Source organism: Monodelphis domestica, chromosome 2, assembly GCF_027887165.1.
Source record: "Monodelphis domestica isolate mMonDom1 chromosome 2, mMonDom1.pri, whole genome shotgun sequence".
In the NCBI taxonomy this organism is placed as follows: domain Eukaryota; kingdom Metazoa; phylum Chordata; class Mammalia; order Didelphimorphia; family Didelphidae; genus Monodelphis; species Monodelphis domestica.
Genome location: NC_077228.1, coordinates 465,800,631 through 465,818,463, shown reverse-complemented (window position 1 = coordinate 465,818,463; position 17,833 = coordinate 465,800,631). Strand labels below are relative to the sequence as shown.

Below are 17,833 nucleotides of genomic sequence, written 5' to 3'. Positions count from 1 at the left end.
AGGGCCTAAGAGGAATCTCTATCTTCATATTTCTACATAAGGATTTTAGAGAAATTATCTAAAATAATATGATGTAGAATCATGAATTGATATAATAATTCTGGAGAACAACCTAGAATCATGCCCCCAAAGACATAAAATTATGTTTTCCTTTTGACTCAGTAATACCATGACTACTCTGTACCCCAAAAATATCAAAGGAAAAGGATCTATATGGACAAAAATATTTTAGTAGCTCTTTTCGAAGAGGCAAGAAAGGGAAATCAAGAGGATTTCCACCAATTTGGGGAATAGATGAATAAGTTATGGTATATAGTTGTAATTAGATACTATTGCACCATAGGAAATGATGAATAGGATGAGTTCATAAAAAAAAATACAAACAGGAAAGACTTAGAAGAACAGATGTAAAATGAAGGGAGCAAAACCAAGAAAATACTGTATATGGTAACAGAAATATTGTACAATTATCAGTGTGAAAGACTAAAATTATTATCAATAATGTAAGGTTCCAAAATAACCCCAAGGCACTCAAGATGAAAAATGCTATTTACAGGCATAGAAGGAAGTGTCAGATTCTGGATGAAGATCAAAACATACCATTTTCTCTTTATTTCCTTTATGAATTTTTTGGTATGTGTTTATGTTTTTTTCCTGATATGACAAATATAGAAATATATCTTGCATGACAATATATATTGGTATATATGTATATATATATATATACACATGCATATGTATATATACATGGTATAACCAGTATCTCTTTATTGACCATTTTAGGGAGGAGGGAAGAAGACAATCTGGATCACAAAATATTAGATAAAAGTTGTTAAAAATTGTTTCTCCATGTTATTGGAAAAGAATTGAAATTAAAAATGTGTTAAAAGTAAATAATGCCATGTATCATCTGAGGGTTTTTTGTTCAGTATAGGCATTCATAAATATCTAAGCTGATCAAAGATACCTAGACCTGCTTTTAGGGTTTAAAAAAGCAAATGGAAATGTAATATTATTTTTTTGTGAATATACCAGACACATGGGTTGATTACACACAATGCTTGAATGGAAAATGATGAGAAGTATCTTTTTTTAAAATTAGAGATAGCTACACTAAGATAATAGTAATGTTCATTGACATTTCTAATATAAGATGATGATAAAATGAAGAGTGAGGGTGATGGAGACTTAACAGAAAAATATAAAAGTTTTGAAAACAAATTTATTGCTCAGAATGTTTTACTGAACAGAAATGTGTGAATCACTAAGAATTATTTTAAAATAAACTTTCTGAAGAAAACAATAACTGTGCTATTGATTTTATAAGAACTGGGAATGAATAAGAGAGAAATATGGTCTTAGAGGGAAATAAACATGACATAAAATGATTAAATAGGGAGAGAAAAGTAATTTGGAACAAACATAAATAATGTAGGTCTTTGAATAATATGCTTGATTAAAGGAAGTCTTTGAAATATTAACTTTAGGGGAAGAAATAAAATACTATGTTAACAATAGAGGAACTAGCAAACTCAGTGAGCTCCTGTTTATTGCTCTAGGGGAAATTTGTGGATGAGATGCCAGAAATAGTAAAACAACTTCTGGGACAAGATGAATGTAAAATGAAGGTCATTAGCAATTGCATCAGAATAAATCTGACAATCAGTACATTATTTAGGTTCCAGAGGACCTACCCTAGAATCCTGAACATGACTCCAAAAGTAATTGAGTAGCAACAGAGATTTCTGACAGGGACTTTAGAAAAAACAATGGAAATAAAAAACATATTCCCTAGCTTTTATAACAGAAGAGATGAGTGGTCATACTTGACCCTAGTGGCCCACTACCTTACCCCAGAGACATAAACATCATAAAAGTCTAAAGAAATAGCAGCAAATAAAATTTCATGAGACCATGGTTCAATAAAAAAGAAATCTGAACCAAAAAACGTGTTTAGACTGTTCAGAGACGATAACTTAAAAGTTAGGAAAGGACGAAATAGGAATCATGGGTTGCTTCAGATTTTGGAAATGAGTCTAGCCAACAGAGGCTCATAAATACAAAAATATTACAAGTTAAATAGGAGAGGAATGACAGGAAGGCTATTGCACAGTGGTACCAGTAAGAATACCATACATAAAGTTGGTTTCTAAAAATTCAAAACAAAAACAGCCTCGCAAATAAACTAGAGGTTTCCCCAAGTGGAATGGACCATCTGTGTGGGTAGTAAATTTCCCGCTAACTGGATGTTTTTAGTCCAATGTTGGCTGATGTAGAGGGAATTGTTTTCAGGTATTGATTGGATTAGGTAGTCACTGAGGACTCTTTTCAGCCCAGAAATTCCATGATCCTGTGAAATAGTCACCAAGGGTAAATAGCTACGTATGTAACATAAGTATTAAAGAATGAGCTGCATTAAGTTTTACTATCTAGGTATCTTCCAGGGGGACTAAAATACTAATTAACCAACCCATGGAGATGCTTTCCTACTGACTTTACATCTTAGCAATGTTGGACATAATTTATGTAATATCAGAGTTATATTACTTAAAAGCTCCATAGAGGTTCAGTCACTTTGTGAAAATAGATAGGATTGCCTTATAAGACAAACTTACATCATGGAAAGGGAAGTGGAACATAGACTTTCCTGGGTAGGAGCTGCCAAGAATTGTAAATGATCCCAACTAGGACACCAATTAGGATCCCAAATCATAAGAGTCAAATCAAAGCTTGAAGCAGGGTGATGTGACTCAGTGAAAACTGGACACATCAAACTGGAACGAACCACAAGAAACTGTAGGTACTTTTTGATTGCTGAGTCCTAGTAAAGCAATGACTACTGGGATCTCTGAGTGACAACAAAACAAAGCAATAACTATGAAGTTAATCTGAAATAAAACCTTAAACTCATTTTAAACTGATTGGCATATGGCTTTTCTTTAGATCTCAAAGTCTCTAACCTTCCACTGTTAATGACTGTGAGGTCAGATCCAGAGCAAATATCTTCTACAATGTAGGAATTTTCTTTGCATGATACATTCAGAGATGTGTAGTTTGGCTTGCATACAGTCAGAAAGTATGGTGCTTGGTACCCTGTTGACAGTTGTATGATATCAGTGATGAGAGCAGTAGAACAAAGTCCAAATACATGAACTCCTGAAAGTGAAAAGAAGCACAAAACAGAGACTATTATCTTCTTGGTGTTTTTTTTTTGGTTGTTGCCACGTTATTATTTATCCCATTTAATAACATTTAAAGCATAATCCCCAATTGCTTGTAACATATAATGTGAACATTTACTCTAATGTGATCATTTATATTGAGATTATTTATTTCATTAACTGTCCTCTTTAGAGAATTCTTAATCTTACAATATAACTAGTGATAACTAAAGGGAGCCCAATTAATCCCCTTAAAATCCATCAATATTAATGATTTTTACTATAATATCAAGGGGTTTGTAGAGTTTCCAGCATATTTCCGATGCAGACTATCACTTAAAAAGTAGCATAAAAATCGCCTCAAGGATGTGTATAGCCAGAAAAGAGGGTTATCAGGTTATTTAGTACAAACAAGGGATTACAGACTGATAGCTGGGCTGTTTGGGTAATACCTTTGATCTTGCTGTCACTTGCAACTGTTCCTCTTCCATATTCATGAATTCTGAAATAGCTTTATTTGATAATAATCTGTTGTCATTCTACTTCTTCTGCCTTGTTCTTTATCTTCACTGCCAGGGGTCTGAGGCCACAGAAGTTCTCTTTGACCAATCTTTTCTACCAGTCTGGCTTTTTTGGACATTTACAATCCTGAGTCTGTATATGACATACCTGCTACCCTAATTCAGCTGTTCCATTGTTAAATAAATAAATATGAATTTGAACTGAGAAATATCAACCCTTCCTCAAACCATAGCATGAAGGTTAAAAAGACTAATTTATAAAAATACTAATTCATAAATGATAAACTATTCAACAAATACTTGATATGTCTCAAAAAAATTTCTTCACCCCAAAGTTCCCTCCCAGACCATCATCATCCCTATACTATGTTCTCTTCCCTCACCTGAATCTCTTGATGAACCAGTTCAGCCCTATTCTATCCTCTATTCTTTAGTCCCCTGTCTCCTTTGTTTATCACCAATTTTTCTCTGCCAATCATTCATCTTAGATTATCCCAATATCTACTGCCTTCACTACTACTCATGTGCTACTGAATCAAACTGGAGAAAATCATGAAGATGTGCTGTCTGGGTATACTACAAATTTATGCTATACACCTGGGTCCTCACTGTGGCAAGGCAATCCAGTTACATTTTATCAATCATTTTGCTATACTACTTACCTCAATATCTTTTCCAAATCTTTTAATTTCTACTCAGCCCTTTTATGACTCTCTTTTCCTTCCTCTTCCCTAATAGCTAAGAACCATGGTCATGTTTCACTGGAAAATCTGATGCCATTCATTAAAAACTCTCTTTTTTTTTCCTCATTTTCCTAATTTTTTCACATTAATAAGATGTTTTCTCCCCCTTCAACCCTGTCTCATATGAAGAGGTAGTCCATCTTGTTAAGGAAAATGCTTCTATGTGCAGAAATGATCTTAATCTAACTCCATCTTAGTTAATGGCCCCTCCCATAATTCCCATTCTCCCACTGCCCTTCAATCATTTCCTGTCTACTGGTGACTTCCCTGTTGCTGACTACCAATGTATCTCTCATTCTCAAAAACACTCTCATGTGATCCATTTATCTTCACTATTGTTTTATAACTTTTCTGCCTTTAATGGCTAAACACTTTGAGAAGGCTATTGATTTGATTTCCTCATTTTCTTTCCTCTGATTCTTTTCTTAACTCTATGCAATCTAGCTTCTGACCTCATCATTCCTCAGTTATCACTCATCTTTTAATTTTCAGATCTCATGGCCTTTATCTAATATTCAACCTTCTTGACCTCTCTGTTGTCTTTAACATTGTTTATTATCCTTTTCTCTGATGTTTCTTCTTCTCTCTAGGATTTTATGATACTGCTCTCTCCTGATTCTCCTATCAGACTTCTTAGTTTCCTTTACTGGATCTTTATCCAGTTCCCTTCTAATAACCATGAGAGTCTTTTTGGTCCATCTTCTCTTCTAATTCTATAGAATTTTGTTTGGGGATCCCAGCAAGTAACAGGGATTCGATGATCATTGCATGCTGGTGATTATTCAGGGTCTACTTATTCAGCCTTAACCCCTTTCTTGACCTTGAGTCTTGCATCTCAAACTGCCTACTGAACATTTCAAAGTAGATATCCTATAGACATCCTAAACTCAACACGTCCAAAACCAAACTCATTAACTTTTCCCCAAAACCTCTTCCTAATTTCCCTATTACTATTGAGGGCATCACCATCCTCCTAGTCATCCTATTTCTCAATCTAGGCAACATTCTCGACTCCTCTCTTACTTCTCATAACCAAACAGTTCCAAAATCCTGTCAAGTTTACCTTTACACTATCTTTCATAAATACTGCTTTCTCTTTTCTAACACTTCTGCCATCCTGGTGCAGGTCCTCATTACCTCACTCCTGGAAGACTGCAATACCCTTCTTAATAATCTCTGGGAATCAAGTCTTTACTGAGTTGACTTTCTAGGAAAACTCTTCCTAGATTGAGGCATTCCTGAGTTATTTCATCTTTAAGTAATTCCCATATTATTTCTCCACTTTTGTATAGTATTTTAAACCTCTGGCAAATCAAATCAACAATCTATAAAATAAGGGAGTTGGACCATATAGCCTTTACTGTCTCTTTCTAGCTCTAGCTCTCACAGTTATTGACTCTGAAACTTTTAACCTTTCATGTCTTTCCTACATGACTCCTTTCTATGACAACAGTACCCCAGGTCATGACTTCTAAATTTCACCCCACTTGCCTAGCTTAGATCTGGACTCTGTCCCTCTTTGTAGAGTCCATTTCCTATGGCTGTCAATATCCGAGTATTGATGGAATACTAAGTAAAGAGTCTCTAGGAACTCCTGGGTAATTGTGCTCTCTAGGAAGACTCTCCATAGAGCAAGAAATTTCCAAGTTATTCATCTTATTTCTAGGTCATTCCCATATAAATTACTGATTTTTTATATTTTATAGCTATGCCAAGTCAAGTCAACAAACACTTATTAATGCTTACGATGAACCTGCTAATACCTACTATATGCCTGGAAGGGTATTGAGCACTGTCATTAAGAGATATTTTTCTCTTAGAAAAAAAACAACTGAAGCCTAGATATCTTATCTGTTCTTAGTTTCTGACCTTTTTAGCAATCCTTCTGTCCTCTTCCCACTAGCTTAAATGGCTTATTCAGGACAGCCTCTGTCACAATGAATATCTAAGTTCTTATTTTTCTTTATTTGGAAGGTAGAAGAGGGTGGAAATGAGTCATATTGAATAAGTAATGTATTAAGTAGGATGCCTTATGTAGCATAAAATGATATATTCAGTTTGGTATTTTGTAGAAAAGGATATTTTTCCTTACTATTTTATATATAAAATAGGTGACTTGACAATCATTATCATCATCATCTTTACATAGTGTTTAAGGCTTGAAAAATGTTTTTTATATGTTACCTTACTTGATTAAATGTTTATTGATCAAAATACAACATTTTATGCTGTCTTCAGCTATATCCATACTGTCCCTTGTCTACACAGTCCTGTTATACAAAAATGCTAGCTGTACCAAATTAGTGGCTTCTTACTACCTAAGGGTTTTGATTCTGATGTAATTTCATTGCTTCTTTACCCAGGCCATAATGGTTAAGGCATACCAAGAGACAGTAGAAAATCCACATGATAGGCCCACCTCTCCAATGAGCCTAGCCACATAGCAAACAAGGTTAAGGGAAAAAGTACTCCAAAGTTTTGAATCCTGACAACAGGGAAAATGGAAACTGTAAATACCACATTTTTAAAGTCCAATTTTAGGATTTTGGGTTAATCAATGGCTTCTTGCAAAAGACCCAACTTGACTTGAAACTATACAACTAAATTATAGCTTCAAAAGCTTAGTATCTGTAATTAAATACAACATTTCTACTTGAAAAGGCATTTCTTTTCTGTAAATGGTTCTCCAACCCACCAACAAATCTGACGGCTCTTCTAAGGAAAGAGTTGAAGTTACAGCCTCCTGCATTTATATTGGGCTCCATTCCAATCCCATTTCTTCTTTTGGACAGGCAACAGTAGAGAATTCCTTCTCCCACCATTATCTGCAATGACAAAAGGGTATTCATAGTGAATTTAACAGTTACAAATGAATTTCATTGGGCATGAAGGGAATTGATATAATTTAACAGGCTAAAATGCAAAATGTTACAGGTCTAAATGCACTTGCATTTTAAAATTTTCAATGAATAAGCAGTTTTTCCTGAGTATCTGAACCCAGGGAGAGAGGAGAGGGTAATTGGGGTTATCACAAGAACATTAGGAGATTTTGGACTCCTACTTAATGGTTGGGGGTTTAAAGTACATCTTGGCACTTTCCAAGGTGGTAGTACTCAGCCTTTGGCCTCTTGCCCAGCAACACCCTGTGGTGTCTAATTGATAAATCACATGGTGATCCAACCTGACCTACAACTGTCAGAGTCTTGGCATTTTTATCACTATTACTATGAAAACAAGATGAGTGGGAACTGGATTCAGCAAGTGCCCAATTAGCTTGATTGGGGACATTTTATAAAATAGCTAATGCAATGAAATCAGATAGTCAATCTACCTCTTAGTAACACTTGAAGTCTTTGTCTTGTCTTTTCACCCCTGGCCTTTTCCACTTTTACCATGATGGGAGAGTTAAGTTAAGGTCAGTAATGCCTGCTTCCTAACTGAGGATCTAACTGTGACACTGATGCAACAATATTTGGAGCCGAGTTATATTTAAAGATTTTTCCTATATATCTGTAATCAGGAATTCTTTTACTTAATTGGAAAGGAGAAGATGTGGTGATGTGGTATGTATAATTGAAAATCTGTTACTCTAAAAAAAGAACTACATATCCCAAGAGCCCACTGACTTCCTGTCATTACGTACTTCCTGTAGACAGAGGATAAAGTGAGTGGGCATTGAGGCTTTGCCTCTCTTTTGGCTTATAACCAGCAGTGATGGTGGTAAGGTGAGGGTTTTGAAATGGCTAATCAGCCATGGGCATGTGGTGTTTTATTTTGTATCCTCTTTATTCCTTGATTTCTAATGACCATTTAATAAACCTCCTAAAATATAATATTTTTACTATTAAGATATAATTTTTAATTTTACAGGTAGAAGGGGTGGCCTGTATTCACCAAAATATGCCCTTTCCCAAGGGTTAGAGGACAGGCACCCAATCTAAGTGGTACCAAGTTGAGACCTAGGAGCATTTTTTTAGACATAAGGCACAGGGATTCATGATCCCCTCAATATTACCATACTAGTGCAAAGTACTCTTTGCCTGTCTTACAGTCCTCTTTGCCTATCTTACAGTAATTATCTATAATTTGTGCCTAGTTTTACACAACAAATTACTTAAAAATGATGTATGTATGAATGTGCATAGGAATGAAGAAAAAAAGAGAGAAAATGATAATATGTTTGCTTGTTAGATCTGTGATATTCTCCTAGGAGAAAAGGAAATCCATCAGTGTTGATAGGGTATAATCAATTTTGTCTGGGAACTTCCTCTTTATTAAATAATTTCATCTGTACCTGTGATTGTAGCAGCATGGAGAGCTACTACAGCTGAAAGCACCTCCACTGATTCAGTTCAACAACTAGCCCACAACTTCTTGCCTTAGAGAAAGACAACATGATTATAGTAATGGAAAGAAGGTTGGTCTTAGATACCTAGGTTCATGTTCTGCCTCTTATACATAATAGGTTTGTGGCTATGGGTGAGACCTTTTAATTTCTCAGTGTTTTAAGGATGGAAAATAAGAGAGAGAGAAAAGAATTTTGCTTCTGTAAAAAAATAGGGATAATTTTTTGGAGGTGAACAAATAGAAGAAAAAAATAAAAAATAAACTTTAAAAAATATAAATGGTAGAAAACATTGTGTGGGCACTGATGATTAAAAGAAAACAAGTCTGATTTTAAGATTAACTTGAAAAATGAAAGAAACATTTTTGATTCATTAAAATAAAGATAACTTGTCCATTCACTTGCTTTACCATAACAATACTTGAAGCTTTCTTTCTGACGGTAATGTGGTGTCTCATATGTTGTGCATTATTTAAGCTGAAGTCGACATCTTGACAATTCAATATTCCTCATTAAATCTATGAACTATTATAGAATTTCTGAGCTGGAATGGTTCTTTTATCCACAGGTCTACCTTTCTCAGAAATGAAAACTAAGCAGCTCTGTTCTAATTGTAAGTGTCTTGGACTGAGATGAAGAGAACCTGGATTCCTATCTTGGCTCTTCTACTTCTAAGTAGACCTCAGGTCAATCACTTCATCTCTCTAGACCTTACCTTCTGCATATGTAAAAAGAAAGATGGGAGTGGGGGGAATGACATTAGAATATACAGTTTCCACGATCCCTTCTCAGGGACCTAAGATTTATGAGACCCATGGAAGTAAAATGATCTAAGCTCAGACAGCTTAAGAACGCTAACTCATTATTTCAAAGAAACTGCTATGTTTGGCCAAAATAAGCACTTGAGGACATCTAGGTGATGTTTTAGATAGAATATAGGACATGTAGTAAAAAGATTTAAACTTGAATGCCACTGCAGGGACTTATTTGATGTATGATCTTGGGTTAGTTGCTTCCATTTTCTCAACCTGTTTCCTCATCTATAAAATCAGAAGAATATTCTGATTCTGATTCTGATTCTGATAAAATCAGAAGAATATTAGACCTATATCACTAAGTCAGTGAATAATTAATAACAACATTAACTAGCATTAATATATGGCTTTAAGCTTTGAAAAGCATCATACTTACCTATGCTAATTCATTTGTTCTTTGCAATGAGCCTGCGAGGTAGGTGCTATTATTAATTCCATTATACAGTTTATGAAAGTGAAATAGATGTACTAAATGACTTGCACAGGGTCACACAACTACCAAGTATCTAAAGGTAAATTGAGAGGTAAATTGAGAAGTAAATTGAGAGGTAAATTGAGAACTCAGGTCTTGACTCCAAGTCATATATTCTATTGATTGTGCAACCTGGAAAATCTCAATGTACTATGTAAATACCCATTCCTACTACTATTTTCAATTATCCAAAAGCAACTTTTTGCACATTTGACTTCCTTTTATTTATTACATAATATTACTCAGACACCTCCCACTTTGGTCACAGACAAAAATTTTAAATATATTATTTGTTATTTATACATATCTATGATAAATATATATAGCTATATAAATACATATGTATATACATAAATACATATATATATATATATATATACTATCTACACACACATATATCATAAAGTAAAGCATATATATATATATATATTAAGCCATTAGGACCCCAAAGTTTGGGGTCTAAAAGTGCTGTAGATTCCAATACAAACATACCAAGAACCAGTAGGTATATAAGGATAAGAGTTTTGTACTCTTAAGCTTTGCTTGGTCCTAAAACAGATTGATTACTATCTTGTCCTTAGTAAACTAATTTTTTGAAGACCTACATTGTTTTCCTTTCCCCATATCTGCTCATTTTATCTTGATCTAGAAGCTATGGCATGAATTTCTCAAATTATTTTAGTTGCCTTAGGTATAGACCTCTCCTTTGGGAAGGAGCAGTGTTTGCTAATTTGTCTGATGCTACTGTTATTTTCCCCTCATTGAAATATAATAGGATTATATTGTGTTTTGTGGAAGAGAGAAATTATAAGGCATGCAAAAGGACAGAAGCATTGGATGAGTGGTGACCTGACTGTCAATCAAATGAAGATTTTGATTTGGAATGTTACTGGGAAAGGCAGTTTGGAGCCAAACCAACTGCTGACTGAATGAGGGACTTAGCTGATGGTGGTTGCTTTTGAATCAGGGTTCTGACTGATTTCCTGGTTGCCTTTGAATCAGGGAAGGAAGAAGCTGGGTTTATCTCTTGGACTTGGGATATCAAAGTGGAGGTGGCCTGGTGACTTTGAAGGCAAAAGAAAGAAAAAGAAGAAGAAGGAGAAGGAGGAGAAGGAGGAGGAGGAGGAGGAGAAGAAGAAGAAGAAAGGAGGAGAAGGAGAAGAAGAAGGAAGGAGGAAGAAGGAAGAAAGAAGAAGGAAGAAGGAAGGAGGAGGAGGAGGAGGAGGAGGACAATAGTCCATATATCTCTGTGGCTTGCTCTGGTGGTGATAATGACTGAAATACTAGACCTATCAAACATTTCTCTCAATATCCTCGAACCTAAAGCTATTTATAGAATTAGAGAAACTCCCAACTCTCTTACCTCCATCCTCCATCTTTCCTGTCTTCCCCAAATAAACCCTTACTTGAGATAAAAGAAGAGAGAAAGTATTTTCATTTTAAACATTATTAACTCACCCTGACTGATTTAGAAACCAGAAGAAGAACAGGGGAAGGGGAAACTGAAGGGAAGAAGAGGGGATGAAGGGAGGCTGGAAAAAGGAGGAAGGGAGGTATAGAGGGAGGAGGGTAGGCAAAAGAAGATAACTACATGATCCATTAGTTATCATTTACCCATCAAATATATCCCCTCAATATTATCTATTACAGTTTCCAGGATCATGCTTTAATAATAAAATGATTGGTTGCCACTTGCCACCTGAAAATAGAATGCATTTTATGTCCAATATGGAAAACATTATTGCTGTCATGGAAAATATCTGTGTGTTCTATTTGGTGGGGGTAGTAAATAGTGACCAGCTTTAAAGGGGTCATTTTGTTGAATTTTTCTGCAAAGCAAGGCTACAATAATTTAAAATGGTTCCTGTTACTGTCACAGTGGGGAGGACATCCTCTTTCCAAAAGCTTTCAGAACAATTATTATAATGTCTCCTGGACCTCAAATTGCAGGGAGGTCTCAGCAAACTTGAACCTACTTATGGTCCGACATTCTAGTTACGTAAGCTTCCAAAGCTAAGATTATCACCACAGGAGCTACAGACAAATCCAGATGAAGTTTTCCTTTCTCATAAAATTAAATGGACTAATTCTGCTGAGATCTGCAATAAAATGGATTTGCTCAAGAATGTAAAAGTGTTTCTCCTTATATGAAATCTGAAAAATTAAATTTTGAGCACATCTTTGCTGAAATGTTTTCTCTAAGATGACTCTCTTCCCTGGGTGTAAACAATGCATCTCCTCCCTCTTCCCTCCCCATCCCATGCTTTAATGAGAGCTTATTTTTCTTCCATTGGGAGTATGTTTGGGGGAAGCCAATCATTGAGAGCAACAAGGTTTAGGGGGAAGCCATAATACCTGAGTCTGATTACTAGTTCTGTTACTAAAGAACTGCCTGTCATTGGTCAAATCATAAATTCATGCATTTGCAGCTGGAAGCAATTCTAGATGCCTTTAAGTCCAACCCTGAAATTTTATAGTTAGGAATCTGATTCATAGAGAGAGTAAATGACTTTTCTATGGTTATATAGCGATTAAGTATCCAAGGCAGGATTTGAAATCATAATTTCCTGATTTTAGGTCTAGCTCTATATACACTACACTGCTCTATTTCTCTTATTTAACTTCTCAGTTTCCTTATCTATGCAATACTGATGGTAATAAGTAGTAAATGATATTCTTATAACACTTTAAGTTTTTTCTACATGACTGAATAGCATAGCTCATGGCATTCCTCCAAATCAGAAAGATATGTCTGCAACCATATTGTATGTCACACAATTGCTCTGTAAACATGGGGAATCATTTAAATATCTGGGCTTCAAGCAGATCTTACCTATAAATTGAAGAGCTACCTCTAATTTGTATTGATAGAGGGAATTTCCCCACTGGGTGTTCCCTAAATCAAATTAAGTCACAAGTCTCTTCTTAAAAAAAATTGCAAAGCTCTTCATATACATTGTCTCACGAGACTCTCACATCAGCTTTATAAGATAGTTACCACAACCACAAGTTATTTTGATTAGGTTTTTGAAGCAGAATTATTTAATGTAAAATCAATGTAGGGGTCCTGCAGAGGACCAGTCACCACTGAAACAAATGATCTCATCCAACCAGAACTACTGTTAAGTCTATCTCATTTTTCTATGAGATTATATAAGGTATTGATAACAAAACAAAGGCTGGGCTACAATTTTTGACTTCCAGTTTGGATAATCCTACTTATGTCTCCCACAGCCAGGAATCCTGGGGTACAAAGGTAGGTATATATATATATATATTTCTTCTGTGGTTTCCACAAATTCTTGCAATGTATGCTAAACTATTAATCAGAACTATGGAATAAGAATCACCTGAATTAACCTACTAGCTAGGATCTAACCTACTATTTATGTGACCTAGAAAAAGCCACAAACTCCCTGATTCTCAGTTCTTCCATGAGTGAAATGGGGGCAATCATACTTGCATGACAAACCTGATAGGACTATCGTAAAGGAGTCCTTTGTAAATCTTAAAAAACTATGTGAAATAGACTTCACCATAGTACCTTGCAGATCATTGTTTAATAAATATTTGCTGAGTTATATAGAAGCAGTTGCAGAAATAGATGTAGGGCCAAGAAATAATAGTTTATTGATTGCTAATTTCAAATATTTTGAGTTTTTCCCTGGGAAGTAGGGATTATATTTATGGTGCATGACTCTAGAGAGCTGATTTTGAACCCATTGATGGAACTAACAATCAGAATGGCCCCAGAATTAAGAGGGCTGCCATGAAAGCTCATGTCATTAGATTTCTTCAAGTGGAGAATGGAAGAACATATGCTAGTGCTAATGTGTAGGGATTTCACACTTCAGTGAATGGTTAGACACTCAAGTGCATTCCTGTGCTAAGAATGGAAATAAATAGGAAGAAAGATTCTAAGTGATGGTGAGAGGAGGGAAATAGACTAAGGAGGGTATATGACAGCTTAGCAGGATGAATTTTTATGCCATTTAGGTAAAAGATTGTTGATGATGGCCCCTGTGGCTTCATCATCAAGTTTAGGGATGCAGAGCAGTAAAAGCATTGTATTTAGAGTGAGTGGTTCATGCACCACTTCTGATGCTTACTATCTGTGTGAGCTAACTCAGGTCCCATAACCTCTTCAGTTTTCAGTATCCACATCTAAAAAATGAGGCAGTTGCACTTAATACCCTCTGAGTTACCTTCACATTCTCAAAATAAGATCCAATTTCTCTACACTGGATGTCTTTAAAACTGATTTGAGGAAAATGACTTTGTGTGGAATCTAATACTTCAACTTATTCTAGAGTCTCCCATAGCAACACTTCAGAAGAAAGTGGGAAAAATTAATACTCTGTTGTGGCTTATTCTTACATCTTAGAGAAAATCCTAGTAACTGAATCTTTTGCTCAATTAAGAGCAGAAAATTACGAATGTGGAGAATATTTACTCTTTCAGAGAAGCTTTGAAAGCTCTCTACATTCCTGGGGAATATGTTGGATTTAGCTCTTGAAAGACCAACATAAAAGATTCATAATATTTCAGTTTCGTAGAATCATGCAACCAAACATTCATACATAAAATATACAGATGGAAGAAGCTTGCAAGGGCATAGAGTCCACATGTGGGGGTTTGTGGAGGACATATAAAGAGAGTCTACCAAGCTGCCTATGGAGGGGCACACTGGTCCAGGTTAGAAAAACAGTAGTTTCCAGTTTCTATGCTGATCATTAGAAGAACTGACTTGTGAACAGCTGTGATTCTAGTACCTGTGAGACAGTCCCAGTTTCCCAAAAAAAAAATAAATAAAAGGTAAGAATGTTCTATTATTTCAAGTCACAGGGATCTTTTAAAAAGTGTGCATATGCATATGGGTGCATATAAGCACACCCATATATCTATGTGGCATCTATGCATGCATGTATTTCATTAAACTTTTGGTGACCTACTTTTATGTACAACATTACTGCTTCAATCACCTTCAGTCACTGCAGTGGGAGTAGCATTAATTTCTGAATCCTTTTGAGGTCTTTTGAATATGAAAAATGCAATGGAAAATTAAATTTCTATTTCAGCTTCTGATTCTGTTAGTCAACTCCAGAAGGCTCCGTATGATGGATTTTCAATACCTAAAAAGTACTATATCTATTTAATGAAAAAGAAAATAATATGAAGAAATGTGTATTCTAAGCACTGACTACAGAAATATCCTGTTGTAGAATCATTTTCTAAAAAATACAGGCTTCTTATCCATAGACTCCAAAGCCATAGAGGCTACCCAGTCCAAGCTATCTGTTTGAAAACTTTCATTAACAAGCAACCCACTAGTTTTCAACCTATTAGCTTGAAAACATTCATTAACAAGGAATTCACTGGTTCCCAAAGGTTAATGAGACAATCAAATGACATAATTTTAGGGCATTTTCCAAACACTAAATGAAGGCCATTTTATTGTAAGCTCCTTGAGGGCAAGAACCATTTTTTTCTTTCTCTTTTTATCCCAAATATATAGCATAGTATCTCCAGACATGAATTTTTACTTCCATGGAGAGGTCTTGGTGAGGAAATTTTCTCATCCAAGATAGATTGGTAGCTTTTTGCAATTCTATGGTCTTAGTTTCCTTGGAGACTGAGAACTTGAGTAACTTGGTCATTGTCACACACACTTTGGCCACACTTAAGGTGTTGGTTAGGAATTGAACCCAAGTATTTCTGTCCTCAAGGAACCCTGGATCTCTATTTACTTTATTATACTTACTTTCCTCTTTCGTGTAAGACATACTTTTGAATTAAATTGAATGGAATTGAAAATATTCCATTTCATTTTTGAATAATTCTAGTTATTACAAAGTTTATATTTTGAGATGAAATTTGATTTTTTGTACCTTCAGAATGTATATCCAATTCCCTTCCCTTCCTCCACTCCTTTGCATGGCTTCCCCTATTAGAAAATAAGTTCCTTGAATAGAGAGATTAATCTTATGTGCTTATATTTATGTTTCCAAGGTTTAGCACACTACCTTGGAACTTTTTTTGATGGAACTTTTATGACATTGTTATTTGTTGTTCAGTCGTTTTGAATTCTGTCCAACTCTTTTATGTCTCTATTTTGGGTTTTCTGGGCAAAGACACTGGAGTGGTTTGCCATTACCTTCTCCAGTTCATTTTACAGATGAGGACATTGAGGCAAACAGGGTTAAGAGACTTGCCAAGAGTAACACAGTTGATATCTGAGGCCACATTTGAACTCATGACAATGACTCTTCCTAATTTCAAACCCAGTGTATATCTACTGTGCCATCTAGCTACCTGAAACACACTAAGACCTTAATTAATAATCTGACTGTCTATCTATCTATCTATCTATCTATCTATCTATCTATCTATCTATCTATATCCATCCATCCATCCATCCATCCATCCATCCATCCATCTATCCATCTATCTATCTATCTATCTATCTATCTATCTATCTATCTATCTATCTATCTATCCATCCATCTTTCCATCTATCCATCCATCTATCTATCTATCTATCTATCTATCTATCTATCTATCTATGTATCTATCTATCTATCTATCTGTCTGTCTGTCTGTCTGTCTGTCTATCTACCTATGTATCTACTCTTTGTAGCTATTTAAAATAAGTTTAATGCTTCTTCTGCAAGGCATTCCCGTAAATATTTGAAGATAGTTAAATAATATTCTCTTTCCATCTATCTAAATTCTTTCCATTTTTAAGGTCTAGTTTAGATTCTATCTCTTCTCTTAAAGTCTTTCCCAGTTACTTTGGCCCACCATGATCTTCTTTAGAAATCCTGTGCCATTATTTTGTCTGTACCCATTCATATTTACTAATTTTCTTAATACTTATTATTTCATCCACACAGAAGCAAAGGCAGTTAGGTGCATAATGTCTCTCTTTTTCTTAGGGAAAAAGAATACCCTGCTGACAATAAATACCACTTTCCCCTAGGAGGAAGCTGTTTCAAAAATGGAAACCAGAGTAAGTCAATTCATAAGTGACTTTTATTAAAAACCTGGTTTAAATATAACTTTAATTTACTGAGGCAACTTTTAGTGACTATAATGAGAACTAAGGAGGCCAACAAGGAAGTGTTCCATGGTGGGAATGTAAATTATTTATCCTTGAAACTCAAATTTCTTTACTGTTAGCTAAGTAACTTCAAGTGGGATAAGGTACAAATTAATGCTTGGCCATTCTTTATAGAAGCTACTGAGGAAGAGTCACTGTAAGCTCTGCCCTGTCTTTCCTCATCTGAGATGCAATTAAACTGATTGATTTACAAGTCTGCTCCTATGTTAGGTTGGAAAACCATGAACAATGTCACAATTTTTTAATTTCACATACTTAAAATTAGTGCTTCCCAAAATTACTTTACAAATATATGCAACATAAATGATATGCAAATACATTCTCTGATTTAAAAACCCTGAATATTTTTTTCTATTTTCATAGCCAAGATGAGTGCAGCATATGTTTTCATAGTGATGGGGTGGGGTGGAAGGCCCTAATATTACATTTTGGGTAGGTCTTCTTTTGTTTTTAACCCTTACCTTTTGTCCTATAATCAATACTGCATACTTGTTCCAAGGCAAAAGAGCAATAAGGGCTAGGCAATGGGGGTGAAATGACTTGCCCAAAGTCATATAGCTACGAGTTCATGTTTGAACCCTCTTACTTCTAGTCCTGGCTCTCAATCTACTGAGCCACTCAGCTGCCCCCTTCACCATCACCTTTTAATGTTTGCC

General features: G+C 35.2%; 1 protein-coding gene across 1 annotated transcript in view; it reads right to left on the bottom strand.

Moving 5' to 3' along the window:
- Positions 1–17,833, bottom strand: part of PLPPR4 (phospholipid phosphatase related 4) — a 70,540-nt gene that overhangs the window by 14,308 nt on the left and 38,399 nt on the right. Inside the window, exons 3-4 of the mRNA XM_001381816.5 lie at positions 7,121–7,250; positions 2,961–3,156 (exon numbers count right to left, since the gene is read on the bottom strand). Of these exons, the coding sequence (XP_001381853.4) occupies positions 2,961–3,156; positions 7,121–7,250 (326 nt within the window). The remainder of the gene's footprint in view (positions 1–2,960; positions 3,157–7,120; positions 7,251–17,833) is intronic.